Source organism: Pantherophis guttatus, chromosome 2 (assembly GCF_059756535.1).
Source record: "Pantherophis guttatus breed Tessera chromosome 2, ASM5975653v1, whole genome shotgun sequence".
Lineage (NCBI taxonomy): Eukaryota > Metazoa > Chordata > Lepidosauria > Squamata > Colubridae > Pantherophis > Pantherophis guttatus.
This window is the reverse complement of record NC_142064.1, coordinates 211,437,280-211,449,448: the sequence shown is the minus strand read 5'-3', so window position 1 is coordinate 211,449,448 and position 12,169 is coordinate 211,437,280. Positions and strand designations below refer to the sequence as shown.

Genomic DNA, 12,169 nt, shown 5'->3' with positions numbered 1-12,169 from the left:
GTTCCTATGGCATTTTTTTCTGTATTTAATTTGATTACAATACTTACCTTAGCTTCTATCAGGAACTGCCCTCACTAGGTAAAAGGTCAGGAACAGGCAACAGAAAAAAGATGAGGTGATTTAAATTAGATTCTAACAAACCTCCTTGTCCTCCTAACCATTGTCTTCAACTTCCAACTATTCTTAACTTAGAACAGAGCTGGGGTTTTTTTGGTGGGGGGGGTTAAAAAGGGAACAAATAATACATGTGGTTTCAATATAGAGGATCACTCAGTGTCAAGAGATCACAAACAACTGGGCAATTGGAACAAACTATAGATATGTTGTTTAAAATATGACAGGGAGAATAAGAAATTACCTCAACATTACTTTTAATCATGAATCAAGATGCTATGGCCCAAGAGTAAATCAAAAAGCTAGCCAGGATTTCTTGGGATTAAACAACTCTTAGTCAGCACTGTTGTACAAACATAACCTACTTAACAATGGGGCAGTTCTATAGCTCCAGTTACTCAATTCTTCTAGAAAAGAGTTGGAGACTGAGGGCAGCTGAAAAAGCAAGGTTTTTCTATACAAACTCATTGGCATTGTCCTGGCAGCCACAAAACATGCTTCTTTTCCACTAATTGGTTCCCATGCCCAAGCCAAACCTACTGCTGTCTGGCTAACCCATGGAGAAGATACTAATGAGATCAAAACTTGGCAGTGTTTTCTGATATAAGGGATTAATGAATATTAGACATTAGCTGTGGGTGACAATTTCTCCAAATTATGAGGTTTGACCAGTATAATTATATGCTACCAGAACCATTGTGATTAGATTAAATATACATGAACTGGACCTCTATTAAATATTTTCATGTGTTGTGATAAAAATGAAACTTTAAGATTATTTGAGGAAAATATATACTTAGCTATAAGGAATTTGAGGAACACTAGTGCTATGTCAACTGCTTTCTATATTCTTATTCCCTCTATTGGATTTTTTTTTTCTTCCAGATTGCTCAGGGACCTCATGGAGTTTATCACAACAAATTTAGGATCAAAATTAGTGTTAGGATCTAAATTAGGATGAGAATGACTGGCCCAATAAGGTTAGCCAGGGAACCTTCTGGTTGAGTTGGAATTTTTGCTTACATCATCCTACACCTATGCAGCCCATTCATTTTTACTGGCTAAAGAAAATTTAAGTAATATTGATACTGGATGAAGCAGTTTCTCAATTTTTATTCATATGTTTTCACCACCTCAATGTAGAAGAGTGTATAATTAAATCAAGAAACATTTAACCTGTGATTTTTTTTCTGAATTTTGTTTTTTTTTAGCCTCAACATTTAATACACCAGAAAATATTGGACTTATCTTGGATAATCAGCAAATTGGACCAACTACACAAATTATCAAAGAGTCAGATTTTCCACTGCAATCATATAAGCCCAAGGTTCAAATTCCATTTGAAGTGCTTCCAGGACAATGCCCTCGAAAAATTGCAATTGAGAGGTATTTTCATCCTGTTCAGTCAATCATCCTCTGGAGTTTATTTTACTTTATTTATTTTGGAAATGTGTAAGATCACCCGGCTCTACAATGGCTTTGGACAGCATACAATAAAAGCAATCATAAAATACAATTATTGTTATTACAAACTTGGGGGGAAAAGGCCTATTGTATTCGCCTCAGGCATTTAATAGATCCTATAGATTACCAAAGAGCTTTTACAGAGTTTCCTGAAGCCTTAGTGGGCAATTTTGCTGTGTGCCTGGCTGATCTCTGAAATAAGGGGTCGCTTGCAAAGCTTGATAAAACTGCTCCTGAGTGATAATAATTTCAAGGGAATTCCTTGGTTTTCTGAGGAGCACCAGGAGATGAAATAGCTTAAGAGACACTTAAAGCAATGCTAGCATTAAATGAATGCAACCAAACGTGGATAAGAGCTCATGTTCAAGCATATGCTGTGGTGCTAAGAACAGTGAAACACGCATACTTCTCAGCTCAATTATTTAAAGTGAGTCTCTCTCTCCCTCCCTCCCTCCCTCTCCCTCCCTCCCCCCCTCTCTCTCTCTGTCTCTCTCTCACACACACACACACACACCACACACACACAAAGGCAAATGGAGCTGGAAGATCATCTGTTGAGAAATTGAAAGGAATGTATAAAGCATGTAGAGGATAAAATAATTCATGCTCAGAGTTGAATGCCAGTCAAGAGAGTCAACTGAGAGGAGGAGGCCTTGTTCAGTGAGGTTATATGAGATAGGTTTCAGCTGTGGATCCTGAAGAGGTTGACAAGGTTCTCTGTGCTATTAGTTTGGCTTCCTATGCACTAGATTCCTATAGTGAAAGTTTTCAGGTAAGAGGAGGATAAGTATGGGTAGTAGTAAATATAACATTGAGGGATAGAAGTGTTATTATTCAGCCTTTTCAATTTGTGTAACCACATTATCTGGTGATTAACCCTCCAAGGAGTGCACATCAATGATCCAATGGTGGGTGTACCTAAAGCAAAGAAGGGATGGGATCTCTATCTCTGTCTCCCTCTCTCACACACACACACATCCTCTCTCTCGCACACACAGAAAATTGACTAGTCTGGCAAAGCAGAAACAGCATTACACTTTGCCAACCTCTGTAGTTGATTTGCCAGTCAAATCGGCTCTTTCTTTGCTGCTGTTCAGCAGAGCAGGAAAGAGATTGCAGACATGGGATATTTAAGTCACAGTCCCCTTTTATTACCATGGAAACAAATGAGGAGCAGCAAAAAGGCATTGGTCTCTAATGGAGCAGCTTTCACTAACCTTACAAGACTATAGGAACTTAAAGGCTCAACCTCCCTTTGCCCACTCTTCATTTTTTAACAGAAACAGGATTTGAAAAAAATGATAGGGGGTATTTTCTAAATAGAAGAAACCTGGTGGATCAGTTTTCCCAACGTTATTGTAGGAGTGGAATGGATTTAGGTATAGATTATTCTGCATAAAATTAGGTTATCACTATCAAATGTATTATCTTTCCCATAACACTAAAGTGTGATGGAGAATTAAGGCTGTCACTGACCGTTTATCACGATAGCTATATTTTAGCTATCGTGCCATTATTGGAACTTTTCCCAGTCTCAGGGAACTTGCTTTCAGAAACACAATGAAAAGTATATTGCTTTCATGTCTTATTTATGAGCTTTCCTTATGTTTCTATCTGGCTACTGTGAGAAAAGCATTTGGACAAGGTGGTCTAATCCAGCATAGCTCTTTGTATATTCTTACATAGAAATATTCTTTGAAGAAACAATAATTACTGATGGATGTACATTAATTTGGGATATTCTTCAAGATAATAGTGTAGGCATGTTAGAAAATCAGTTAGAAAATCTTTAGCAGCATTTTACTGTTGAGGCTATCGAAAATATAAGTTGATTGCATCTTTACTAGCGATATCATTAGCTAATAAAGGATTTGTATAATAAACCATTTCTTTCTTTAATTAGGAAAAGACGATTATATCTCAGTTTAGATATCACAAAACTTTTAGAAAATGCAGGAATAAATTCTAATGAGCTGATGCCAAGACACCAAGACCCTGCTAATTTACCAACAATTGAACAAAACAAAGACCCTCTTTTCCCCATCTATCTACCATTACAGGTAAGATGAGGGAATTATTGGTATTTGTGTTCCACTGTGCAGGTTCTCCAGCCTATAATAAATATTTATCGAAGTGTTCGTTACTATATGATTTTCCATCAGCTTTTCTGTTGTATTTATAAATACCCAATTATTATTGGAAGATGCTGCTGTCCACTATGTCTAGTATTGGAGAGATTCGTTTAAAAAATAAGATTTTGGTTTGAGTGGGGAATGGAAATGGAAATAACCACAGTGTTTAATAGTAGGTGTTATACCTTTCATAGGGGAAGAGTTTGATGATTGGGAATCTGATCCTACAAAATGTAATGTACAAAAAACCACCTCAGAATAGTGATTGCATTCCAGAGTTAACAGGAAGGACATTTCATACAGCCCAGGTTGTTTTTGAGTGAAATATTAATATGCGATTTCTTGATTATGATTGTATGCCATCAAGTAAGTGTCAACTCTTAGCAGTCGCATACGTTTTCTCCATGAGTATAGCTTCTTATTTATTTAGATTTTTGATGATGAAGAATATGATTGCCGGACCCCAGAAGAGTGGCTATTATTGGGGGTAGAGCCTGAATCTCCAGATCGGAAACCAATTCCCGGAAAAGCACTCTTACCTACTGATGACATACTTGGACATGGTAAAGTACAGATGATACAGAATTGAGTTATAACAATGATTAAAAGAAAAAAAATTACAATGAATTACAGCTTTTATCCCCTCCAAGTTTTATATTTTGAAAATTAATTGGGAGAGAAATATGGTTTTTTTTTAGTTTAAATAAATCTATATAATTATCTGATTTATATTCCATGGCTTTAATACTTCCAGTGTAGTTGACAAAGTAGTAAGACATAATATAAGAACATTAGATAAAACACAATAAAATAAAGCTTGGAACTAGCATAAAAAATTAAAATAATAATTTCACAGAGTAATATAGAAACTTATAAATTAAAGCTGCTACATATAATAATTACTAAAAGGGTGAAAAAAGTAGGTTTTTTGACTGGAAAATGAAGAACATTAGTGGAAGTACCAGATGAGCCACTTTGAAGAGACAATTCCACTAATGGGAATTTTTCATTGCTCATGGTACTTTAAATAAAAATATCCTCTCCAAAAAATTCAGATTACACTCTCAGTGAATATATAGACTGATGCAAGAAAAAAATCCTATACTTACATTTTTTAAAAAATATATAACTTGTCAGGAATATCTGATTTCAGCTAATTTTCATGGAAACCGAGTCTGTGATGCTCAACATTTTGAGCTTTAGTGTCAGTGGGTCTAAGGCATCACATTTTTTTCTTGTACCTCCCTATGAAGCGTGGAACTCTATTACCTTTTGTGCAAGTTATAATTTAAGAAGTAGTCTCTGATTTTTATGTCTTTCTCCTAAGTGTACAACATAAGATTTTTGTGAGTTTTTTTTTCACAAAGCATTGAATTGTCAAGACAGGTTTTCAGCAATTTTGAAAGAAAAATTCTTCATTTAGAAACATTCCTTTATCTAAATATCTATATCTGTATATCTATATACACACGTACACACACATACTGGGTAGTTTATAAACAATTAAAACAACCCAGAAAAACAACCAAAAAGAAAAAAAAACTGAATTTAGAAGCAAGAAAAAAATAATATAAAAGCTTATAAAAAGCCATAATAAAATACATAAAATTCACAGTCCATTGATTAAAACAATCAGTACAGCCACTGAACTTGTCAGCCTTACAAGGTTGATCAGACAGGAAAGAGGACCAGGTAAACTAATTTTACTTTAATGCTACATTAACAGAATCTTGCAAATTTGAAAGTACATCTCTCCTTCCCTGTCCACATTTCTACTGCCAGCTCAGCTGCCTTTTATTTGTCTGGTTCCTTGGCTACATCTCTTCACCCTATTTCCCAAAGTGATTCCCACATACCATTAAAGTATCAGTTTTTTTAAACTGCTGAGTCCCCATGCCCATTGGAAAAAACATACATTTAGGGTCTTGCACAAAGCCAACTTCTTCCTAAATCTATTAAAGTATTGAGAAAATCTGGGATCAAGAACAGAAGGGGTGATAATTGCAGCTGCGTGAAATGTAATTTTTGTAATTCCACTATTCTAATTAGGGCAATTGTGAAATAGTAAAACTGTGTTTGTCATTAATACCTAAGGAGATCCAAAAAGCCACACACTGATCTATAAGTGGATAAATGTTGGAGTCTTGGATTATGATGAAGAGTCAAAACTCTACTTGGTACATAAGACAAACAAAATGGGCCTTGTTCGAGACCTCAATGGGAGATGTATAATCAATGGAGGAATGACAGCTGAAGGTGAGTTTCAATTTAGTTATCACTGGAATGCAGGAAGGAAGGACAATTTCTGTATCAGTTAGCTATATCTAATACTGTACATAAAAACCCTGTGTTATAGTGTAATTTGTGATCCCTTTTATAGGGAACAGCTGAACATCTTAAAATGGCTTTCTCCTTCCAGTCTTATGCATACTGGCTGCATATTTGATTGTCAGTTGGCTTTCTGTAACCCTTGCAGAGACCTTTGAAAGAGGTTAAGAGAATAAGGAGGTGATCAATCCCTGATCACATCATCTACAGTCACAGTAAGGGATAATAAATATATAATCAGATGTCCCAAAGGTGGTTTTTCAAGAGGCAACTGGACTTTCTGTTTTTTCTTTGAAATAGTTTCGCTTCTCATCCAAGAAGCTTCTTCAGCTCAAAAGCATCTTGGATGAGAAGCGAAAGGTCTTCAAAGAAAAAAACAGAAAGTCCAGTTGCCTCTTGAAAAACTATCTTTGGGACAACCATGACCTGGATGACTGAGAATCTCCATAGACATATAATCAGATTTGTGCTCTGACATACAGTTTATCCACATGTCCTTGTTGTCCTGGTACTGATATGAGCCAGTGTGCTGACATGGCTAAGATATTGGCCTGAGAACCTAGGTTCTAGTCCTTCCTTAGCCATGGAAATTCATTGAGTAATTTGGGCCAATCACATTCTTGTAGTTTAGCCCACCAAATGTGATTGTTGTAGTAGAGAAATTAGGAGGAGGAACACCATGCATGCTGCCTTATCTATATATCTATATCTATATATCTATATCTATATCTATATCTATATCTATATCTATATCTATATCTATATCTATATCTATATCTATATCTATATCTATCTATCTATCTATCTATCTATCTATCTATCTATCTATCTATCTATCTATATATATATGTATATAAATAAATATAATAAAAATAAAAGGCAGGGTATAAATCAAATAAATAGACTGTTTATTATTTTTAAAGACATGTCTTTACAACACAGCCTTCCTTTCTGTGCTAGTCAGCCACTAAGCTTGATCTGGCAGGAAACTAGGATTGACAAACAGAAGAAGCCCTCACTTATAGATATATCCTGTGTTATTGCATAGAGCAGAAACTTGGGGAAGATATGCCACTCCAAATTGTCCCCCTTCCCAACTGGCTACAGGTCAGGTGCCCCTGACAGAATTAGCTGACATTAGCTGACAGAATTTAACTTGCATGGCAGTCAATTTCTTTCTTTTTTTTCTTATTTATGTCTGTATAAACAATTCTCTCCCCACAAACATTAAGTGCATTCTGCTGTAGGTGGCAAATGCAAACTGACATCTCCCCCAGCCTCTTTGTCATCCTTGCCCCAGAGAACCACCTCTCCTACTGTCCTTCAAGACAGCTCACCGGAGAGGTAGGTTCCTGTCTGTCTGAACCCTGCCATTCACTGGAGGCTTGGGAGATACACCTATTTTCCTATTTGCTGCTAAACTTGCTTTCAGAAGGGAAGGGCAGGGAAGCAGAGGGTGGACAGGGTCTAGATGCTGATTGTAGTCCTGGAGCTGGTTGGGATCACAGTGCTCATGGCCAGAGACGGCTGTGACATGGGAAGCAAGACAGCTCCACTGTAGCCAGGCACCTCTGGGCCCCAGCTTCTTACAGCAACTCCTGCTGGACTCGTTTTAGAGGAAAAGAATTGCCATAGGGATAGCAGTTTTCCAATCAGTATACTTTCCCCCCATTTCAAAGACAGGAATAAAGTACATTGTGTACTTTATTGTGTAATAAGAAGCCATACAGGGGGTATAGTGAAAAGGCAAAAATGTCACTGTTTGCCTCTGTGAAGGCCGTTAGTTCCTCTATGGTACTATTGGACTGCTGCTGCTTTTCAGGGCAAATAAGACTGCTGAGGGCAATTTAAATGAGGAAAGTAAAACAGGAGGAAAGGGTTAAAAGATATGTGGTCTTGTTACTTTAACTAAGAAGAGAAACAAAGCAGTAGGAGACCTGATAAGAGAGCTTCTGCTGTCTCACTTAATTAGACATGTTGACATTTTTCCTCAGTAATCCTCTAAGTCTCAATTTTGATTCTCTTATCCATTTCTTTTTTCAGCAAAAAGGCTATTAACTGGACAGTAGCCTGGTTATGCACAGGCAGTTCCGGATATTTAAGCTTTCACATTTTCTGTTGTCTTGCTTTCTGATCTCTGCCTAGGGAGACCCCCACTGATGGACTGTCAGTATTGGGTGCCTCGGATCCGTTTGCTTTTTCTTGCTGAGGATCCTCGTAATTTTGCCCAGCGTGTGATCACAGCCCACAATTTAAGGAAGAAAACACAGGCACTATTGTTATATAATCTCTATGTGGACTGTATGCCAGTAGATGGATTGCAAAGCATTCAAGAGAAAAGTTTGCAAAATATGAAACAAATGGCAATCCAAACTTCACATCTAAAGAAAGGAAGCCAGTAAGTTTCATGATACTTTTTCAAAACTTCTTATCGCTCTTCATATTATTAACTTTTGTCAATGATAAGAAAGGCCCAGCCAGTTGGGTAAAAGTAGAACCTGTTTTTTTCTCATTTCCCTTTTTGTTCCTTCTTTGCTACTCCTTTCCCTCCTTCTACACATGCTAGAAATATAGCCTTACGTGACAAACAAAAATGAAAAAAGAAAATGAGTAAATATAAATGAGAGCAGAAATTATTTGAATAAAGTTAAGTGAAGTCGGATGCAACTATAATATGGAATGGCATGGTATTACCAATCATTTTTACGCATACATTTGCAGTTTTACAATTAAAAATTGTTAAAATACATTGGGGGGGGGAGCAAAAGGTGGAATTTAGTTGACTTTCATAGACTCTTCCTTTTGTTATCATTTCTTTTTGTGATTCATGAGTAACCACAAATTTGAAAATGCTAATGTACATTTGATGAGTATACATTATTGGGAAATGCTAATATATACTCAAATGAGTCTAATCAGTGTATTATATAACTGAATGGAAGTAATGGAGATCTATGAATAAGAAGTGAGGTTAAGTGTGAAAATGAACTTGACACTTGCATTCTATGTATTCTATGACTTGAACAATTTGCGATGCACAAGATAGATGAATCATGGTATAATACATCAATTCCATCACACTATATTATGGCAAGAATAATCTAATTAGTACGTAGGACTAATAATATTTATGAATCATCCATTAGGGAAAAATCTGATTTTAGATAAGAGTGAAAAGAATGCAATGGAATGCCTACAGAAATGTTTGAAGGTATCCATCCCAATAACATCCCACTTCTCCTCATCCATTTTTTTAAATATCTGAGTATAGGATCATCCCTTTCTAAATTATAATACTGTGAATTGTTTTCCTTTTGCCTTTCTTCTTGCATATTATATTAAGTTTGCTCTGTGTGTAGTTAAAACAATTCAGGCCCAGCTGTCACAGGCAAGTAGTTGCACAGATTGAGACATTGCTCAGGGTGTATATCTCCATGCTCATTACCATTCAGCTACTTTATTAGGCCTAGATGAGTGTCATTTTTAGGTGGAGAAACTTATTCCCGATAAGTATCAGGAGTTTGTCCCGATAAATATCTCTAGCGTTAATCTTGCTAAATGCTAGAGAATCTGCTCTAGTATCTCCTGGTATGTCTCCCTTTCATCTTAGGGCATTTGCTTTAGATTTGTTGGTTTTTTAATTCCCCCGTCTCAGTAACATGCAAGCATTTATGATCAATGCACAATTATAATGTATTGTGAAATGTATGGAATATTGCTCCTTATTCTCGCTCTTCTGTCTAATACAGCCTTAAGTGTAACATAACTACTGTATTTTTCGGAGTATAAGACGCACCTTTTTCCCCCCTAAAAGGGGGTGAAAATTTAGGTGCGTCTTATACACTGAATGTAGCCCCGCCCACCCACTGGCCCCCACCCTTTGGCCTCTGCCTCGCAGCAGTTACCTCCTTGCAAGCAAACAGCAAGAAAAAACAGCTCCTTTCAGCTTCAGCACAGCCTAATTAACACAAGTTGATTGGATCAGCTTCCCAACTCTCAGCTGATTTGCTCTCAGCTGTTTTGCGCAGGGCTCTGCTGCTGCAAAGAGGTAAATTGCTGGAGCAGATTTTTTTTTCCTTGTGCTAATCAAGCTATGCTGAAAATGAAAATGAAAGTAAAGCAGGCTGTTTGCTATAATGAGGCAAAATTGCTCAGAGGCAGAGGCAGAGGGAGATTTCTTTTTCTTCTTTTCCTTACCAAAAAAGGTAGGTGCATTTTATACTCCGGTGCATCTTATACTCCAAAAAATACGGTATGCTCCATTTTCTCTTAAGCTTGCCATTCCGTTCTCCCCCTCGTGAAACTCCATTAATGTGCTACAAATGCTTTTAATGAAGAAGCAAAGCATAAGTGAGCACAGGAGAAATGAATATGGGACTAGAAGTATATGAGTGACACAGACATATCATTTTGAGAGGTCATTGTTCATTCAGTTAATTAGTTTTTTAATTATGCTTAAGGATTTTACGTCGTCTGCACCTCCTGGGAAAGGAAGTGTCCCTAGACTATGAGCGTACTATGAACATGATTAACTTTGACAGAATTGTCACTTCGAAGCGTCAGATATTTTCTTATGTCACTCTGCCTGAGAAAGAGGAAGAGAAGGTACCAGAGAAAGGTAGGCAACGCATGACAACGTGCACACAGAGAGAAAGAGAAAAATGCTTATAAAATGTGCATTTTTGTGGTTAACTTCAGATTGTAATTGATGTATTATAGAAGATACTATAAAAAGAGACATTAGTATCACAGATTTCTATCTATTAAATACTGATGACATTTTGTCAAAAAATGTTTTAAAAATATACTAAAATAGCAATTTCCTAAATCCTTAATTTGTCAAAATTAACATTGGCCAATAGAGTTGGTTCTCAACTTGCAACCACAACTGGGACCAGAATTTCCATTGCTAGGCAAGGTAGTTGTTAAATGAGCCATGTCTGATGTTACAACCTTTTTGGCCACAGTTGTAAAACAAATCACTGCAGTTGTTCAGTGCCTGTGGTTATTAAGCAAAATCAGCTTCTCCCATTGATTTTGCTTGTGGAAAGCTGACTTGGAAGATCACAAATGGTGATCACATGATCCTGGAATGAAGCAATCATTGTAAATATATCCCATTGCCAAGTGCCTGAATTTTGATCATGTGACCATGGAGATGCTGGTACAATTTTAAGGGTGAGGACTGGTGGTAAGTAACTTTTTTCAATTCTGTTATAACTTTGAACTGTTGTTGAACGAATGCTGTATGCCAAGAACTACCTGTACGTTGCTTCATTTATTATTTTTAATGTAATCTAAAATGCAGTAGTATATAAACATCTTTAATCTCTCCCAGCAAATAGTTAAAGTTAGTGGAATTGTACCCTTAAAATGATGGATATTCACTAGATCAGGATAGATTGTCTCAGGTACTCCAAATGTTTTAGACCAATGTTGACCACTCAAAATTAATATAACCATGGAATTGTTAGAATATTTTACAACAGCAGCTCAGTGAATAAAGAATTTAAATACAGTGTTCAATATTCTAAAATTCAGACTGCTTAGTCTTTTGACTACAATCCTAGATGTGAAAGTTTGTGGCAATACTTGGTGAAATTTCAGCGAGATTGATAATTGGAATTTTACTGGTCAATAGAAAGTGTAATCATAATAAGTAAGTGTAATAAGTGTAATCATCTTTGTTTCCATTCAAAATGAGCAGGTATAGCTCAATTATATGCAAGAGATTTTCTAATATTTCTAATTTGTTCATGAATCTGATTTTTTTTTAATTCTTTTACTGAATGGTACAAACATGGACTGAGTGCTAATTTTTGCATTCACTGCATCAGGAGACTTCATACTTAAGAGATAATTTTTGAATTCTTGTTTTAAAGAAGTAGCCAATATGTGAAAGTAGAAAAACAATGGCAGCATGGCCTCTGCTGAACAAGTAGCAAGATATAGGGAACCTCAATCTGTCAAACAACGTAACTTTAAAAAGTTTCTCATATACCCTGAACACTGTTTATTTTAGTTGCACACTTCAACTCCAAATTTTAATAGCTATGATAGCAGTTGATTGAAAAACAGATTCTCTATTGCAATAAGTTGGTAATGTTGAGGCATATTTGATTGGAATTGGA

At 36.2% G+C, this 12,169-nt stretch overlaps 1 protein-coding gene across 3 annotated transcripts in view; it reads left to right on the top strand.

The window, feature by feature from the left end:
- Nucleotides 1-12,169, top strand: part of DNAH1 (dynein axonemal heavy chain 1) — a 184,024-nt gene that overhangs the window by 34,032 nt on the left and 137,823 nt on the right. For all 3 annotated transcript variants that reach the window (XM_034439656.3, XM_087887726.1, XM_034439631.3), the window contains 6 exons: nucleotides 1,326-1,500; nucleotides 3,482-3,638; nucleotides 4,141-4,273; nucleotides 5,805-5,966; nucleotides 8,184-8,436; nucleotides 10,499-10,656. In XM_034439656.3, the coding sequence (XP_034295547.1) occupies nucleotides 1,326-1,500; nucleotides 3,482-3,638; nucleotides 4,141-4,273; nucleotides 5,805-5,966; nucleotides 8,184-8,436; nucleotides 10,499-10,656 (1,038 nt within the window). The remainder of the gene's footprint in view (nucleotides 1-1,325; nucleotides 1,501-3,481; nucleotides 3,639-4,140; nucleotides 4,274-5,804; nucleotides 5,967-8,183; nucleotides 8,437-10,498; nucleotides 10,657-12,169) is intronic.